The sequence below is a fragment of the Brachycentrus maculatus genome, unplaced genomic scaffold (assembly GCF_059751285.1).
Source record: "Brachycentrus maculatus isolate JH-2025_06_01 unplaced genomic scaffold, ASM5975128v1 h1tg002064l, whole genome shotgun sequence".
Classification (NCBI taxonomy): domain Eukaryota; kingdom Metazoa; phylum Arthropoda; class Insecta; order Trichoptera; family Brachycentridae; genus Brachycentrus; species Brachycentrus maculatus.
Window position 1 is genome coordinate 27,183 of NW_028282600.1, and position 18,412 is coordinate 45,594.

The window sequence follows — 18,412 nt, forward strand, 5'->3', positions numbered from 1 at the left end:
GCTGTCGTGGTTCTGGGAGATAATGCAGAACTGGGAAGCATCAAGTGAATCATAGAGAAAAAGCAAGGAGGGAGTGAGTCTGATTGAGAAATTCTTGTTCTTTTTGACCGGCGCGTACACTGTGCCATATGGGGGATTCAAGGAAAACCCCATCGGATTCAACAAGATGATCGGCTGCAAAGACTACTTGCCTGTCGCGCATACTTGCTTTAGTGTGATTGATCTCTCTTAATTCTCGTCCTCCAAAAAAATGGAGAAGTTGCTCATCAAGGCAATTTAATAGGGCAAAGGATTCTCAGTCAGCTGATCCCATTCTCATAACTACCATTGTTATTATCCCAACCCCAACCCCAACCCCAACCCCAACCCCAACCCCAACCCCAACCCCTAGTGGTAGTCGTAATATAGTCATAAATAGCCAATGATGGAGAATATGAGAATGATAGATGGTTGATATAATAATGCAATCAGAATATTTAATCCCATTTCGGATCTTGAGAGACAGCAAGCTTCTTCGTCTTAGTGACAGGCACCTAAGGCACCACTTCTGAAAGCCTTCGGCTTAGAGAAATATCAATTTTGGGGGTCTTCTTGTCAGGGATCACGAATGCAGGCTTCATCTTCTTCGAAAGCATAGCGTCCTAATTATTACTATAAATATACCCATTGGAAATCTTTGAAGAACAAATGCGACTTTAAGGTGGAGTACGAGCCACCTAACCTCGATTCCGCATTTTTGTTGAGCAGCTGCTGAATCAGTGAGTTCAATGATGGATCTTTCATGTAGGCCGGGAAGGTCAGGGGTTTTGACAAAATCTCTTTATAGATGAAGTGTGGGTCATCGCTTTCTTCCCCGAATGGCACGAAACCCGCCATGAGTTCAAAGGCAACGATCCCCAGGGACCACAAATCGGCGGATTGCGAGTAGCCCTTGCCCGATATTATTTCGGGGGCCATATAGTTCGGAGTGCCAATTGTCGTGAATGTGCGCATCGCCCCTCCTTTGTCAAGTGTGCTCAGTTGCTTGCAAGTTCCCATGTCGATCAGTTTTAGGTAGCCAGTCCGATCGACCATGATATTCTATGGTTTCAGGTCCCGGTAGATAATGCTCTTGGAGTGGATGGTCTCCAGCATCTGCAACATGCTCGCAGCATAGAATCGGGTTTGCTCTACCGTAAGCAGCCCAATCAATCGAATCACATCAAAAAGCTCAAGGCCTTCAATATACTCCATCAGGAAGTATACGAAATTACTATCTTTGTATGATCTGATGTAGTTGACGCAGAATGGCGATTCACTGAGCTCCTTCAAGATTATTCTCTCGCCGATGACATACTTCTCGAGCTTATTGACAACAGTCTCAGCCTTCGATATGCATTTCAAAGCATATCGCTTTTCCTTGTAGAGATCCGTCACCAAATAAACAGTCCCGAACTGTCCAGACCCCAGTGTGCTCACAACTAAATAGTCTTTTAACGCATATTTCTCGCATTGACTACGCAATTTGGCAATCTAATCAAGATGCTGCTCCGCCAGTTTCTATATAGTCGCACTTTTAATTTAGGCATCCTCATAGCTCATATTGAACACCCTCAGTATTTCTTCTTGAGTCGTGATAGCAATCTTCCCTGTTTTGTCGATAAACTCAATCTCCACCATTTATGAGTTATCCTTCATCGACCCGTACACTCTTCTATTGTCGATTGACTTGAATGCGATTTCCTCTGTTGGGCCGTTATTGATTGTCCGATTGTAGTTTCCTTCGAGTACGAAGAAGATAGATTTCGCACTTGAGATCTTGTCGTTTTGGTTTATGTTTTTTACTTTGAATGTGCTGAGGATCAGATCGAGGTAATAAGAGGACAAATTCATGAATTGATTGTTCTTGAGGAGGAGCTACCTTGCTCTGTTTCGGATGACGATCAAGGGGAAGCTCTTCCCGAGGCACTGTTCCACTGTTTGGACTCCTAAGGCGATTACTTCGGAGTCTGATGTGACTACGATTGTCTACTGCCATGAACATTGCTTTGTCAGGAAGGTGTACTACCCGAACAATTCTCCTGCCATGATGTTATCGCTTTCCAACTCAGCAACCCTTTTGGGGTCTTTTCTGGAAAGCCTACCGCTTTTCACCAAGTACATCGAACTAGCCAATTCTCCCTTCTTCGCGATGATTGTTCCCTTGGGGAAAATTTGTGTGATTCCCACTTATGAAATTCTGTTTTTCTGGTCGGTTGTCAGCTCCTCTAAGAATAAGCATAAATTTACTAAAGAACTAATTCTCTTCAATTATCTTTCGAGTTTCTTGGTAGGTCTTGCGACAGAGAGATTCAATTGCTTTCCTGAAAGTGAACCGATCGATGAACCACAGAAATGACGACTTGATAGCCTTGATCGAAGCAGACCTTTCTGAAGAGTAGAGAAGTGCAAGTTCCCCAAAGCCTTATTGCGATGACACACTCTTTTTGGTGACTCCATTTATTTAGACATTGAGCTCGCCTTCGTGCAATATGAAAAATGAGGAAGCTTGGTCATTCTGCTTCATCAGGTATTCGCCCTTGTTGACTTTACAGAATTTAAAACTCTAAAGGAGCAACTCCTGCATTGCTGGGTCATTGGTGAGGTTGGCAAACACAAAGTGGGATTTCAGACTCTTCAGAATGAGTTTCTTGTCTCCTGGGCTCTTGTTCTTGGCCACAACTGCAAAATTCTCGTAGATAGTAGTCTCCAAGTTGGAATGTAAAATGTTGCCATTTCTCACACCTTTCCGAATTCCCTAAATATATCAAAAAATACCTCATCTTCATTGCGTGGGATTTTGGCCATCTAATTAGGCAACTTCAGATCAACCAAAGAACTGAGAAACCTAGTCTTCTTTCTTTCATTACTTTCAATCATTTATTCTTCCAGTTTTATTATAATAGAAGAATTAATCATAAGGTAAATTTAAAACTGTTTTGAATTTCCATATTCATTCAGTCCCTAAAACAATTCCCAATTCCCGAGCGCACCCCTAACTCACCCATCCATCATTGACAATCAAACTCAATGAAAGCATACAAACTGAAGAAAGATATAAATTGAACATTTTCCTCATATATTTCAGCATGCTTGCATTATTATATTGTGTGGATGTTTTCTGATTTATAGATTGACAGTCATCCATATAAATGGCATATATTGTTTGCGATGTTAGGAAATGGCCATGATGACCAACATCACTCTTCTTATGTTAGTTGGAAGTGAAAACAAACTCAAATGCATTCGGAATATATCGATAAATAAATAATAGCTGATTTTTCAGAACAGAAGTCATGCCTTTGCGAAGACTGTAGGGTTAGAAATATTGTGTCGATTATCATAAACAGCGCAGCTATTTTCATATTTACATTCTTATCTAATCTAACCCAATGCAAGAATATTATATGATAATGTGACAATGTGATAATGTGATAATGTGATTGCGTCAGAATATAATGGAATTATGAGATTTCATCATTTGAACTAAACGCTATGTAATCGAATAAATCTACGTTATTATAGTCTAAGTTGCTGACAGGCCTCAAATTGACAACCCTAAAGGCACCTTTGGAAATAATCATGAAAATATCCAACCCCAACCCCAACCCCAACCCCAACCCCAACCCCAACCCCAACCCCAACCCCAACCCCAACCCCAACCCCAACCCCATAGTTTAATATCAATTTATGCGAACAAAGCCTCATCACATTTATATATCTACGCATTATAAATTCAGGGATTGGAATAAATCAGCGCATAATATAATTTAGTTGCTTTGACCCATTAATATAGCATTCTACCTAACTACCTACATGAAAAAGAACACACAGTTCAAAGTGAATACTGACACGAATCATTGTCAAGCCAGTAATCACAACAGCGACCATAACAATAATGCTAACATTGACCATCACAGTAACACCCTCCCTAATGAGCACACGAGTAAAAGATCAACAAACAAACTGCTGAAGTCAGCCGAACTCCTCCCCACCAATACTATTACTCCATTGATTACATTCACATCGACAAAGAATATCATCTACAAAAAATAAAGGCTGCATCCGGAAGAGCCCAACTCATAGAATCACAAATAAACTGTACCACCTAAAAGTGGTCATGAAAACAATGGCAATAAAGTGGATATCATGGACAACCATATCAGAAGTACCAATCATAGATGCTAAGCAGTGAAGTCAGGCAACCACAACAACAACAACAACTAATAGTAATTGACAGCATATCCCCAAAAAGCTAGATTACCAATAAGCCCCGAACAGTACCACATAAACTAACACATTAACGAACACAATGGCAACATGCGACTGAGTGAAAGCATGCGCAGCAAATTCAGACAGCTCTAAAGAATAATAGTGTCTACGAAGAATAACAATATGATTGCGAGCAGTATGCAACAATGCAAGCTCGCCATTTAGTTATAGCTGAAGAGACTGTACAATGTGAAGTATCTCACTAAGACCGGCAACCGTGAATTAAAATATAGGAAATACGACAATTAGCTTACATTACAGACCATGGACAAAATGATCAGTATTTATCACCATGCCTGCAAGGAAAAGAATTAAGAAAGTCGGGTTTCGAGGGAAAAGTAAAGGAACTAAAGCAATGATGCCAAGAGCTAAAAGAACTCAAGCAAGATGAATAGACCAGACAGCAGCATACGACTGTCCAGGGCCAAACCCCCATCATTGCCTCCATCATTGCCCCAAAAGAACATGACAAATGCCGATCAGATGCGCAACCAACTCTAACAATACAAGCAGAGCTTAGAGTAGATGACATAACGTAACCAATCCCTCAACAAGCAACTCGAACTCTCCAACAACATTCTCAATCAGCTGAATGAAATAAACACCCGAATCGAGTAGAACCAAAACTGGACACCGATCCTGAGTTCCTTCACGAGCAATGCGTAAAGTATGAAGTAATAGTAAATTGTTGCCACAAATAGTATCAATATCCCCATTCCCATAGATGAACTATTGAATAAACTGCATCTTTTCCAATCAAATCAAACAAAAAAACAATAACTCCAAGTGCAATAGCTCCTAAAAATTCTCTCAACACCGATATCATCAGGAAATACGGACCATATCCAAAGAGCATAAACCTAATTATAAGTCATATTGCATAAGATCGGAGTAACTGACACTAAGAATATACTGAACCAGTTCCTAAAAATAATCACAGACCGCATCAACAATCAGAACTGTGAGCAAATTACAACACAGACACAGACATAGACACAGACACAGCCACAGACACAGACACAGACATAGCCACAGACATAAGTAGACAGATTTCAGTAAATTGAAGGCTAGCTGGTGAAAATGAATGCAGTTCCGTAAACAAAGGAAGTCGCTGAGTAGAAGATGCGTGAGTAAAACTAATAGCTGAAGAATAAGCTGCATCATAGTGAGAGGATTATTGAATAGCTACGAGTCCTGCAGATGGAAATGGCTGTGGAAATTGATTATATGCAATCTGCATTCCATAGGAATAAGGGATTGAACTAGCAGCAGTGGTTGAATCAGTTAGAGAATCAAGATCATTGTATGATAAATGTGAGTGCTGAAGACAATGTGAGGAATACAAATGCAATAAATAATGAGCAACCCTATTACTTGCAATAAGCATAGGCGAATGGTTCAGGGAAGAGTTCAGGAATCTTCTCATATTCATAGGCTATCGCTATCAACAATACGCGGAATAATCAGTAAAGTCACGAAAAAGTGTAACATTAATAACCAAATACTCATGGCCACAATAATAATAACACTAATCTAAATTAAGGCGCCAATAAAAGTGCCAGTTCTCCTTAAAATGACCATTTACAGATACTCGCATCGGCATCAAATTCAAGCAATAACAAATTATTGGAATACGAACCGAATCAGGCCAATAATAAGTAGCAACTTACCTTCTAACAATCCCAACAGAACATGCAAACCAATACATTATCGCATGTGCAATCATAAATATTTCAGATAAAGCTCAGCGAATAACAACATGATATCTTCACAGATCCGAACAGCCCCTTACATTCGGCTCCTTCCTCAGTGCAACAAACACTACAAAAGTAAGGATTCCGCAAACTAATTATGAAATAACTAAACGAGCAGTCTTTCGAGCTCAAGCAAGGCCCCAGCAACATCTGCACAAAAGTGCTCAAACCCGGCGATAGCTGTACATTCCCATCATTATATAGTCCATTTCTGCGAGTAGTGCAATATCACCAGAGAGGAAACACGCAGCATCCAGTGCGATTAGTGTTGGTAGCCCGCAAAGCACATCAACCATCACTCGACCAGAGGCACATTGAGATAGCCACAAAATCGAACTGAGGCAATTCCATTCATACTATGCGACTGCGGTCGAAAGCAGCATATGAAAAGCGCAGCCTTTTGCAACAACCACAGTTCGGATCAGATAATGGTTGTGGATATCTCAGCCGAAGAGAGAGACTAATTTGTAAGCTATATCGAGTATTTGTTCTATATTTACTTCTATCTGCGTGTGAACCCTCATGTGTCAGAGTAGACTCCACACCCCGAAAAATAGATGATCGATCGCCTGAAGGTCCTGCTCTCCCAACTGTGCTACAGGAGTGTCCATTACATCCGGCTCGCAACCCAAGTACTCTTGAAGCCAATAGCCGACCAAAACAGCAAACTTACAACAATCCTGCACTACCTCATTCAGAACAAAGTCAATATCGACTATCTCTTATTGACCATGCTCATCGACAATAGCTTTAAGTATCAGTTAGGGAAGATACTCATCGAAGTCGGCGAGAAATAGTTCGATGTGCTCAGCTATCAAATATTCATCGATTTGGAAGTTAATTGCATGTTGGCCGATTAGGGGTTTTTCTTCGGGGAAAGCTTTTCTGAACGCTACGTGAAGCTTATTATTGCAAAGGAGAGCAACAGTAATCAATAGATTGCAACTTGTAAACAAATATTTCACAAATACTTAGCGCATAAAGTGAAACAAAACCGTGAGGATTTCGTGGACTTCTTTACGAAGGTCATGGAAGACCATATATTTCCAGTGCCTGTACTGCAGCGCATATTCATGATCGAAGAGCAGGCACTCCTCTGCGAACTCATCAAAGTATACTTCGAGGCCTACAACTTGTAGAGACAGGGCATCCGGAAGCATAAAAATAACTCAAGTTCCCTCGAAGAGAAGGACAAGCAAAAGAACAAATGCACGGCTTTGCTCTACTTGCTAGCATGCTACTCCAAGAGTATGCAATCAGAAAACCACTGCATCGAGCTAGAGCCCGCAACTCAAGCATAGCAGCCTGGTAGGTACGCATAGATGAGGCAGCTGAAGAAATAGCTGTTTACAAGGATCTCCATAAGTGAAGCATCGTACAAGTATTTCATCAACACATGCTTGACAAACATTAAATAGATCATTCATAACAGTTACACGAAAGAGCAGTTCTTGGTCTTCATCCTCATGCAGTTGATCATTATTGACAATTAGGACCATCACAATTAGGACCATCACAATTAGGACTGTCACAAGTAGGATCATAAGGGCATATAAAATATCAATCAGTTTTGGAACAAAATGTCAAATTTTAACGCATCACAGAAACAACACATTATCTTTATGACAGACGGAATCTTCCATTTGCTGTCTCTAATCGCAAACTATCCGAAATTCGAAGACATCTATTTCAACAAGCAGGAGCCAAGTGACTAGCAATCCCGCGAGAAATGGCTCCGTTCATACCTATACGAGAATAAACGGGCCAAGAGGAAAATACTGCTCAAAATGTGGGAATCAGGCTTCTTTAAGTTCAAAAACTCTACATCTATTTTGAAAGAACTGTGTCGCTTCGATGAGGAGAGTGAACAGTTTCTGTATATATCTGACAACAAATACCCCAATTATTTGTTAAGGTTCTAAATGAGGGACTCCTCGGAAAGGGGCCAATTAGAAAATCTGGACAACCACAAGAATGCTTTTACGGAGGAAGATTTAATCTCTTATCGGAATACTCAAAGCATCAGCAAATAGTTAGTTCAAGTTTTTTTTTCTGGCGAGAACACAGTCATGAAGTTCATGAACAAGGTATGGGAAGCTATGGTCAGGACTAATGAGTAGCCATCCGGAGAAGGCCGGCTACTCCTGAAATAGACCAAATTGGCAAATTTCTATGTTCTCATATTAAGAATAGTCAATAACCTCACAGATGGCGCAAACAAGCAGATAAAGTAATAACTCTAAGCACTCAAAACTGACAAAAACAAACAAAATATTTTGTATGGTTTCGGCATCAAGGATGAAATTATGGCAATGTTGGGAATCACAAGTACAGATAACGAAAATTCGATCAATCAGATTAAAACCTCATACACGAATGAGAACACTGAGCATTAAAACCAGGAATAATTTTAAAAGATAGAATTATAGAAATCGAAGTCGAAGTAGTTCCGCAAAAAATCACAATAGAAAAAGAATTAAAAGTACGCAAAAATGAAGGAACGGCGATAGAAAGTGTTAATGCAAATAAAAGACAACAAATCAAAATAAACTCTCTAAGTTTAAAAGTTGGAGTAGCAACAGTAGTAAGAATCATAATGCCTGATTTGCCATGAGAAGAGCAAGCCAACAAATAAACTTGTCTATTTAGCACAGTTCATCAATGAGACAATATCCGCAGCATATTTCGGCAAATAAAACAAAGGCCGTATGATGATAAACTCTTGTTTCCATACGGTGCATATTTAGTGCTATATTAAGAATATGAGGGCAAATAATTTGTTCGAGTATTCATGTCCTTTGTGCGCAGAGCCGCGCAATATAATACTGCCTGAGAAATGCGATGATTTCAAGACACTCGCCAAATGCGAGAATTCAATAAATGCCCTCTACGTTATGAAAATGAAATCCATGTAATTCAAAGGAATATTCGAAATATTGTTCAGACATTTGTTAGAGTCTCTTGGCGCAAGCTTACTCATTTCGACTTACTTCTACGAAATGTAGCATAAGAAGCGTTTCAGAAGCAATGCATATGTCAACTAACTAATCCTATCTCTCATCAACCACCAAACCCAGTAGAAGCAAATCGAGTATAAGGAGATCTATTAGCACCTCATCAGTGAAATCAATCAATGCGAAATGCACATGATGAAAGAAGTGCAATTGTTTGTGGCAGAGATTGTCTATACCAAACTGTTTGAAAACCATCCAATAATCAACAAAGAGAGATACACCATAATTCAAAATGGTCTCAAAGAAGAAGAGTTTCAGCTGCTCATGAAATAGTTGAGAAATTATATTGGAGGTTAAATCAAAATTGGGAGATTGCTCGACACCGAAGATCTCCTGAAATAGGGCGACAATTAGAATAGTATGCGCAAATAGTAAAGAGTAAGTTTAGCTTTTCATGTGAAAATGCCTCCCAAGACGGTTGCGGGATTGGCTACTTTCTGCGCTGATAACTGCAAGCAATGCTTAACCAACAAAACCTAAATAGTTTGTCTACTTTGTGGAAAGTAGCTATGCATGAGCAACTCCAGGTGCATGGGAATCTCAGAGCATTAATCGTAGCACAGTTCGAATAGCATATTCCTCATGCTCAAGGACGCGAGATTGGTTTTACTGAAAAAACACAATGGGATAATCATGAAAATCGAAACCTCGATATACTACAATTTCCTAATGATTCCCTACCACGAAAGGAGATCTTTTTAAAACCTATAGGACTTCTAACTCCCAACCCCAACCCCAACCCCAACCCCAACCCCAACCCCAACCCCAACCCCAACCCCAACCCCAACCCCAATCCTCCTACATTTGTGTAGCTTAAAGCTTGAAAATAGTTATTATAAATGATGTATTACACATTGATAAATATTGATTACGATCATAGCCCTGTATCCATGAGAATATCACACATTCCTGTCCCCAATAATGGGTTTTGTCCTAATATGATTCTGCTGCTTGGGCTTTTTCCATTATCAGATTCGCAATGAAGGGCGGCTCCTGTAATAAACTTGACTGAAGTTTCATAGGACATCCTTAAGAATGGACTTGGACTGTAGGCCATCCAATTTCTGTTCATTGCTTTGATGTTGCCTCCGTACGTTATGTAATCTCCAATCAGGTACAAATGTCGGTAATCGACAGTCACTCCATAAGCTCCAAAAAGGACCACGATTTCGCGAATCAATGCACTTCTGGCAGCTTAGATCTATGATAAAATGATATGATTACTCCGTATTTCTTTGAGACCGCCTGAATATCATTGCTTTCTATTTTATTTATGTCGATTTTATCGAAGAAGTCGAGTTGAGATAAAATGCTGAAGTTTACGCCTGCTGTCTGGATTCGATAGGTCTTATTCTTTTATTAAATCGCAGCTGCGGAGTGTATTCCTGATACCTATCTGAGAATTGTTGTCTTGAGGATCTTCTCAATCACTTTTGTCATTAAAAACTTCTTCAGATTCAAGCTAACCTTCACAATGATTTCAGCCCCCTTCTTTGTGAAAGTGTACTTTTAAAATTATTTGGCAATATACTTCTCTTCGTTAATCTCTTACTCTATTTCTTCAATAATGGGTCCTTTGTAATTGTTTTTTTGTTTATCTTTTTTATCCTCCTCCACAATTTCTTCATTTTCTTCCTTATCCTATTTTTCATGCCTTTAATCTTCGTTTTCTTCAGGTTTGTCAGCAACTGCGACCCTTTTAATTTCGACCCTGAGCTAATTTTTCTTCTTGACCCGGTTGATGTGGTTGAGGATCATCGGGATCACTGTCTTTTTGATCTTCTCATTCATGTTTTCATAAGTGATGTCAAACTATTTTTTAATAAGCTCCTCAGGCTCATAATTGATGTATATTTTATAGAATCTCTTCCTTTCGCTGTGAATAAGGAGCTTCTGATTCTATGTTTCGCTGTAAAGTTCTTTCCATTATTCCACATCGATATCTCGAACCAGTTCACTAAACTTTATTTTCTACAGTTTCTTTGCGTAGTATTCGGCTTACTCTCTGTCATAGAGATTGTCTTTGAATGGAATGATCATGACTGGGGTTTTGATCTTGTCGGTTGATGTGAGAAGTAGCTCACGAAGTCGAGGGATGCCTAATGTTAGGTTAACACCCCCGTGGCCTGCCAAATGGAAAGTATTGAGAGTCATTTGGGTGGATGGCTCCCCGATGGACTGAGCAGCTGTGCACCCCACACTTTACCCAGGCTGAACCATATCATGCATATACTTCAAAGCGCATACTTATGAGAATTACCGGGACTCTCCCTGTCCATACTGATAGCACTTTTATGAAACAGAGCCCAGGTTTCTACCAGGGGGAAACTTCTCCATAATAGTCATTGAATTTTGCTTATTCTACTGAGATGAGATTTTGGCCTTGAATTGCTTGATTTACTCGAATTTGATCATATCCTTGGTTTCATCGTATTTATATTTCTTCTTTAAAGTTGTAAAGTTGTCTTTCAGGAACTCTAACTTGCCTAAGAATTTCTACTTTGATGGGTCTAATGAATCTTCTCCATAGTAAAACTGCACAATACTCCCATCGCAATCTCGCACGGTGTAGTCATATTCGACTTTCAGGGTTTATAGATGTTTCATGAGACATCGTTGGAGATAGCCACTTCGGGAAGTCTTAACAGCTGTATCAATGAGGCCTTATCTTCCGGCCATGCAGTGGAAGTAGAAGTCCTGCTCTCTAAGCCCTGTAAGGAAGCGGTCAGAGATATAGCCTGAGGCACGTGGGTTGGGATCATATGCCAAGTAGCTTGGCAATGTCTTACCAGATATCATGACAGGCACTCTTCTCCCTTCTAACTCTTGCTGGCCCAGCATGACAGCAACTTGGGAGTGGTTAACATTCGAGCCTTTAGCTCCAGTCACTGTCATCATACTGAAGTTATTCAACGGGAACATCTTGACAAACCCCTCTAAACAAGTATCAATAATCTTCGATGACTTTTCCTTCAAGTGATACTTATATTCCATATCTAGTTCTTCCAATGCGTTCTCTTCATGCACCACTTTACTCTCCACATGATGCAGTATCTACTAGTTTTATTTCAAGTGCTTTCTTTTGCTTTGGTCGTCGATGTAGTCCCCATTTTAGTCAGTTTTGTATGCACTTCTTCCGTAATAGTCGATGTTTTCAGGCACTTTCGAATTGAAGGCCGAGCATATTTATTTGATGGTGTATTCGTGGGCTTCATTGATGAGTTTCTTTCTGGTCTTGTTCACTTTCCTATCAATAATCAGATCGTCTAAGCCGCACGTAAATCCGTGGACCTGCATGTATGCGAGAAACAGTTTGGTGAGTGATGTAATGAGCTTGCCAGTGGTAGTCTCGCCGTAGAGCTCGTTGAAGGAATGGATGAGGCCGAACTATGCTCCACTCCCGACCTGATTCTTATCGATGATTCCCTTGAGCAGTTAGTTATCCTGAATGATGACTTCTGATTCCTCTTCATACCCTTTCATATAGGATTTCGAGATCTTGGTGCTGGACTTCATGCAGAGACCCCTTTAATTCCTGAACTTCAAATCAGACAAAGACACAACAATCTTGATCACATTTGTGACCAGCTGCTTCCCTGTCCATAGCTCCTTCGGTTTGATGATGCTTGGTTGCACCAGGAATATACGAGTGTTTTTCGGTTTCTTATCGAACAGTGAGAACACCGCTAAGTATAGCAGCTATGAGAAGTCTTTCTTGTTGAAGAATGTGTCCTTCATTGTCATGTAAACTGCAGATATAATGGCATCTTGAATGATCTCTCGCAGTGGCTTACCATTCGTCGGATTGTTATACATCTTATCACTGATGCAAAGTTCGGCCTATGCCTTCGCCATGTAGTTTTGAAGGGCGTGCAAATTCATTTCATCACCATCGAAATCTGCATTGTAGGATTTGCAGTTAGCGTAATTCATTCTGAGAGTCGACTATTTCGGCAGTACTTTAATGCGATGTGCCATCAGTCCTGGCTTATGCAGTGTGGGTTGCCTGTTGAACATTACATTATCTCCATCAATGAGGTGCCTATAAACCACTTTATTCTCATAGTTGATCAGCAGATTACGAGCATGGGACAGTCTCTGCTGGTCGTTTAGATACTATAGTTTGATCAGTCTGCCGTTCTCTTCCAGGAAGTTAGCTCCTGGGTAGTTTTTGCCATTGATGACATAGGATTTGAGTTTCTCGATGTTGTACTAATTGACTGGCTCGGCGAAAGTGAGTTTTTTGGCCATGAACAGAGGCAGTCCGACTTCATCTGTGTTCAGACTTGGGTCGGGAGATATGACGGACCTGGCCGCGTAGTTGACTCTCTTGCCCATCATCTTCATCCGAAACAACCCTTACTTCTTTTCGAGGATCTGTCGAATTCCCTTGAAGTCTTTGTCATTCATTTTGCTCGATTTCGTCGAGTCCATGAAGCAGTTGATACCATCCTGCAACTCTAACCATTTTTTAATGAAATCAGGCTTATTCTTCAGTTTCTTCAGTATCGATGGCACCCATTCTATCTTTTTGAACTATTGGACCTTGATGGCCCGCAGCTCTGCCAGTTTGCTTTTCTTGTTTTTTTCCCCTTCTCGCTCCACAATGTCTCCCAGTCTCTCGTAAACGATCATCATTTTTAGATCTTCGTTGATTTGCAGGATTCTTCCGAGGATGCTGGTATGGTCGTGCAAATACCGTTCATCCCCCATTTTCGATTACGGCCTGAACCTCGACGGAGGCACAAACACACAAGTCAAAAAGAACATCGCAAAAGAGTTGGAGCTCTTCGAATTCCCGAAGATCAGCTCCACTATCTTTTGTTAGTTCGCCCAAACCTGCCTGAGTTCCTTATATATTTATTTCTGGGTAAGGTATTTTTGAGACCTTTTCTTACTTTCTTTCGTTGAGCTCTATTGGGTTGGGTCGCCATGTGAGCCTGATTCTGCACGGGAGCCTGAGTCGCGTGAAGATTTCCGCTATTGCGATTTGGCATCCTTCGCTGTTGTTATGATGAATATTTTGTTTGCTCCTTCCTTTTTGACATTCTTAGCAAGATTCTTGCAGTATGGGCATTTGGTCTGAACAAGTGAATAAAAGAACTTGACAAACTTCGAAAACTCTTCGATCGAAGTGGAGGTGGAAGTGAACTGCTTCTCATTGGAGTTCTTTGCCAGGACCACAAACTTCTCTTTAATTTGTTCTATTTTCTATATCTTTTTGATGCACTCCTCGACTCTTTGCTTGTAGAGTTACTTGATATGGGATTCCTATTTCTCTTTGGGCTTTTACTTTTAGAGTTTGATCAGCTTTCTCTTCTAGGTCTGCTCATCGATTTCAAAGTACATCTTGGCTTCGTTAATGAGATTGTTCTTGATGAGTACCATTGCTATTTGGCATTCTTCTTTGATTTTGTCTTTGATTCGGAAGCGGTGGCAATGGAAGCAATTCATCCTGAGCAACTTGACGAGGACGTCAATGATCATGGGATTATAGACTGGCAGGATGAGTTAAATGTGGCCGGGATGGCCCGAGCATTTCATGCCATAATGTCCACAGGTTTCACAGACGGTGTCCCGATCATTGGGCGATATTCCCATGGCGGAATCATAGAGTCCATTCTTGATGGGCACCTTGTTGGAGTCATAGACTTGTGGTGTGGATATTTCACAGCAACTAAGTTTCCTGATTTATTATGGATATAGGAAGCTGAATTAGGTTTCAGATATGCTATACCACTCTCGCTATAGCTGCGTTTCATCCGACATCTGCACTGTTGATCGATTATAATATAATATAGTTTGATGTTTGTTCGCACCATTGATAAATACTATTCTCACTCCAGATCAATATAATATATGTGTGTATGTGTGTGTATGTGTGTGTATGTGTTTGTATGTGCATGTATGTGCGTCTACTTAGACTCAGGCTCATTAGTAGTTACATGATATGTATATCATGTGTACCCAGTTATGTAAATGCTCGAGCACTTCATACGGACTCTCGTTATTATTACTATCCTCACAATCATCACAATTATTTAATAGCTCTTCAGGCTCAAATTTTCATCAACTCTAATCATGGATGCGCAATTAATATGCGATATTTATCTTTACAAAATGGATAGCTCCATAACTCACTTGCATCAAAGCTTATATAACTCATAGTACCCATAACATAACATAACATAACATAATTAACTGTCATAAGTACAAACTAAATGCAACCTATTTTTACTCACTCTCAACTCGAATCAATATCCCATAGAATAGAATAAATAGATCAGAAACAATTTTGTAGCCCCAGCATCAACATTTGCATCAAAGCCATAACCCATAGCACTGATAGTGGCTGAATTGAATATAAAGTTATTAGAAATATCAGCATAAATAATATAACTTATGTCGAAATTGAGCACTGACCAGTTCCCAAACTACCGGGAGGTATGACACACATTAATTGTAGGCTGGACTGAGAAAGGATACAGGGGATGATTCGACTGCTGTGTGCCTCAATCTGGTTGATCGAGGGGAGACTCCGTCTGAAATTAAAAAGTATAGAAGATCCTTTAAGGAGCAAGCAGGCGTCACAATTGTAAGAGCTTAGTTATTTATAGCCCCATTACGGACATGCTGATGACCCATTGCCAGATGAGAGATTTACTTACGGAATCCCAACTTAAAAGTCGGAGGGAGTGAGCAACATCATGAAGTTAGGGACCAAAGAAGGAGTCAACGATTTCGTCAACCAAATCCAATAGTCGAAGTACCAATCCCTGAATCGGTAGCCTCTGGGCAGGCCGATCGATCGCAAATACAACATGCCTCCTCAAGCCACCAACTAGTCGTTTAAGTTCGGACTCCCCACCGAAAAAAATAAATACGATGTGAAATAGACCATCTACTCTGCAGAGAACATGCCGGAGAACGAACAGGTCCGACAGATGTACTTAAAATCACATCAGGATTACGATCCCGGAGAGCAGAAGAAACGCCCCTACAACTGGAATGTGGATCCCTCTGATTTTCGGTTTGGCCGCGTCGCCAAGAATATTATTCATGACGAGATGAAGCAAGTTATTGCCCCTGAGGCGCACTCTGATAAGTTCCCGGAGACTCAGCTCGTGAAGACTAATCTCAATGACTTCATGAATAAGAAGGACAACAAGTTGGGCAAATCCGCCAATTTAGGGCAGAAACAGATGCCTGCCGACCATATTTTTGGAATGAGGATTTAGTAGAACGAGTGGAATGCTGGGAAATGCCTGAGAGGCGAAGGCACTGAATTCGATGTTCGAGAAGATGATGATCTCGGAAGATGCACAAAAATCGGTTCCAGAAACATTCCGAAATAAGGAGATGCAACCCGAGTCTTTGGAGTCCCTACAATCCGATACGACATCAAAAAGCCGTAAAAACAATCAGTCGCTGACACGAATGTACCCTTTCCTTAACAATAGAACTACGCTGATGAGACAACTGCTATTGAGTTACTTTTCCCTAAGTAGTTTTCATCATATGGCATCGACCTGGCTGATTTCGATTATCCTCGCCCAAAGAATGAGATATATGAAATATTTACAAATATCGGATTCACATTCAAATCCAACGTGTTTGATGCTATATTCGAAAAATCTAAAGTAATCCATGGAACCATACTGAATAAAGTCAGCTGTAACTCATTCAAAAAGGCGATCTATGAAATGTGCGGCTCACTCTGATCAGATTGTGTTATGTATGCAATATAACTGACGTATTTCTCATTATTCATATTAATTCATATCAGCTCTGACTAATAGTTCACTTCAAATAGTTGCTAAGCCATCTGAAACCTTAGGAGTATCCGAGTTTTTTGGCGACGCTGCACATGAACACTTCGATTGGCCGTATTCCTTTGTTTTGGGCCCAATTTGATGCATTTTTATGTGGTAACCCCAACTGCTACCGAAGTTCCTCTTCCGGCACTGCTCCTGCTTTATCGATTTTATTTCCGAGGATGACTATTGGCACTTTTTCGAGTTCGGGCATCTCGAGGACACCCTGGAGTTCATTTCGACTTTATTCAAACCGTTTTTGATTGCTGGAATCGACCAAATAGATAATTCCATCGACATCTGAGACGTAATTCCTCCAGGTCTTCCTGGCAGCCTCATGGCCCCCAAGGTCCCATGCTTTGAACCTGATCTTCCCTAAATATCACTGGTTTGTACCTAAGACCAATTCTTCGGAGTAAGGCTGCTGAGTTGGATCCATCTGTTTCATCACATCTTCCTTGAGCCTCAGGAGGAGTGTTGTCTTGCCTGCATCATCCAAGCCCAAGAATACAATTTTAGCCTTCTTATTCATCAAGCCAAGGTTCTCGAGTGTCCCCTTGAACCAATTCACAAGCCACATTTCGAAGAGTTAAAATAATATAAACCCGAGCATATGCATAGAAATGCAATACAAAACTGACGTGTGCATAACAATAAAATTAAATGATTATAATCGAAAGAAGGTTTATTCGAATTGGAGGCTGATCCTTGAAATGGGAGATGAATGCTTATGCATTCAAGCTTAAATATGCTTAGTCATTACTAATGGCTTATTATTCATGCATGAAAGTTAATTGAATGATGATTCTTTGATTTATTCGAAACGTGATAAAATTATAGCGATAAGAATGACAATAATCGTTATTTAAAGTGATTACAATTAGACGGGATATTAAATAATGAGAGCAGAATTATTCATTTTTTCGATTTATATCGAACATCTATTTTCTTTTGTTGAGTCTCGTTGTGATAGTCGGCACGATAATTGAATTTGTGAAACTTTTCGATTCCTTTTTCTGTTTTGATTTCGTCGTTGTGCACGAAATCAGAGTAATTCAATGACACGAATGGGAAGGTTTTGCACAGTAGCTTCTCATACATCTAGTTCATAAATTATGTGGTCACTTTGAACCTCTGGATTTTATTGCTGATGATCCATTTACAAAAATCTGGGGGAACGCCAATTCTCTAAGCAATTTGAGAGAAAGTGTGGGTACTAAGTAAAACCGTTCCGTTTGAATGGGAATTGCAATAATTCTGAGATCTGTCATCCCCCATTTTTTATGCGACAATTCGAGGTCGATCGTCCATAAACACATCATCTCCATCTGAGGAGTTGCCCTTTGATGATTATACTGCTTATTCTTGAATAGATGCTAGCTTTTCCTCACTACAATCCTCATCAGAGGACCAGAAACCATCATCGAAATCATAATCATAGTCATCTCCAATTGAGGGCTTTCGAAGATATCCGTTCAGGATAAAATCGTCAACTTGAGAAGCATATTACAGCCATCCATCATTTGTCATCGTTTATTTA

General features: G+C 40.2%; 2 protein-coding genes across 2 annotated transcripts; both read right to left on the bottom strand.

Annotated features, from left to right (window-relative positions):
* Positions 1 to 475: 475 nt before the first annotated feature.
* Positions 476 to 1,068, bottom strand: LOC148298423 (cGMP-dependent protein kinase-like). Its single transcript, XM_088276883.1, has one exon. It carries the CDS (start codon positions 1,036 to 1,038, stop codon positions 652 to 654), a length of 387 nt encoding a protein of 128 aa, XP_088133009.1. The 5' UTR covers positions 1,039 to 1,068; the 3' UTR covers positions 476 to 651.
* A 12-nt stretch (positions 1,069 to 1,080) lies between these two features.
* Positions 1,081 to 10,849, bottom strand: LOC148298424 (putative serine/threonine-protein kinase PRKY). The gene is made up of 2 exons (XM_088276884.1): positions 10,793 to 10,849; positions 1,081 to 1,434 (listed from the first exon to the last, which is right to left on the bottom strand). Exons 1-2 carry the CDS (start codon positions 10,847 to 10,849, stop codon positions 1,081 to 1,083), a joined length of 411 nt encoding a protein of 136 aa, XP_088133010.1.
* Positions 10,850 to 18,412: the final 7,563 nt, after the last annotated feature.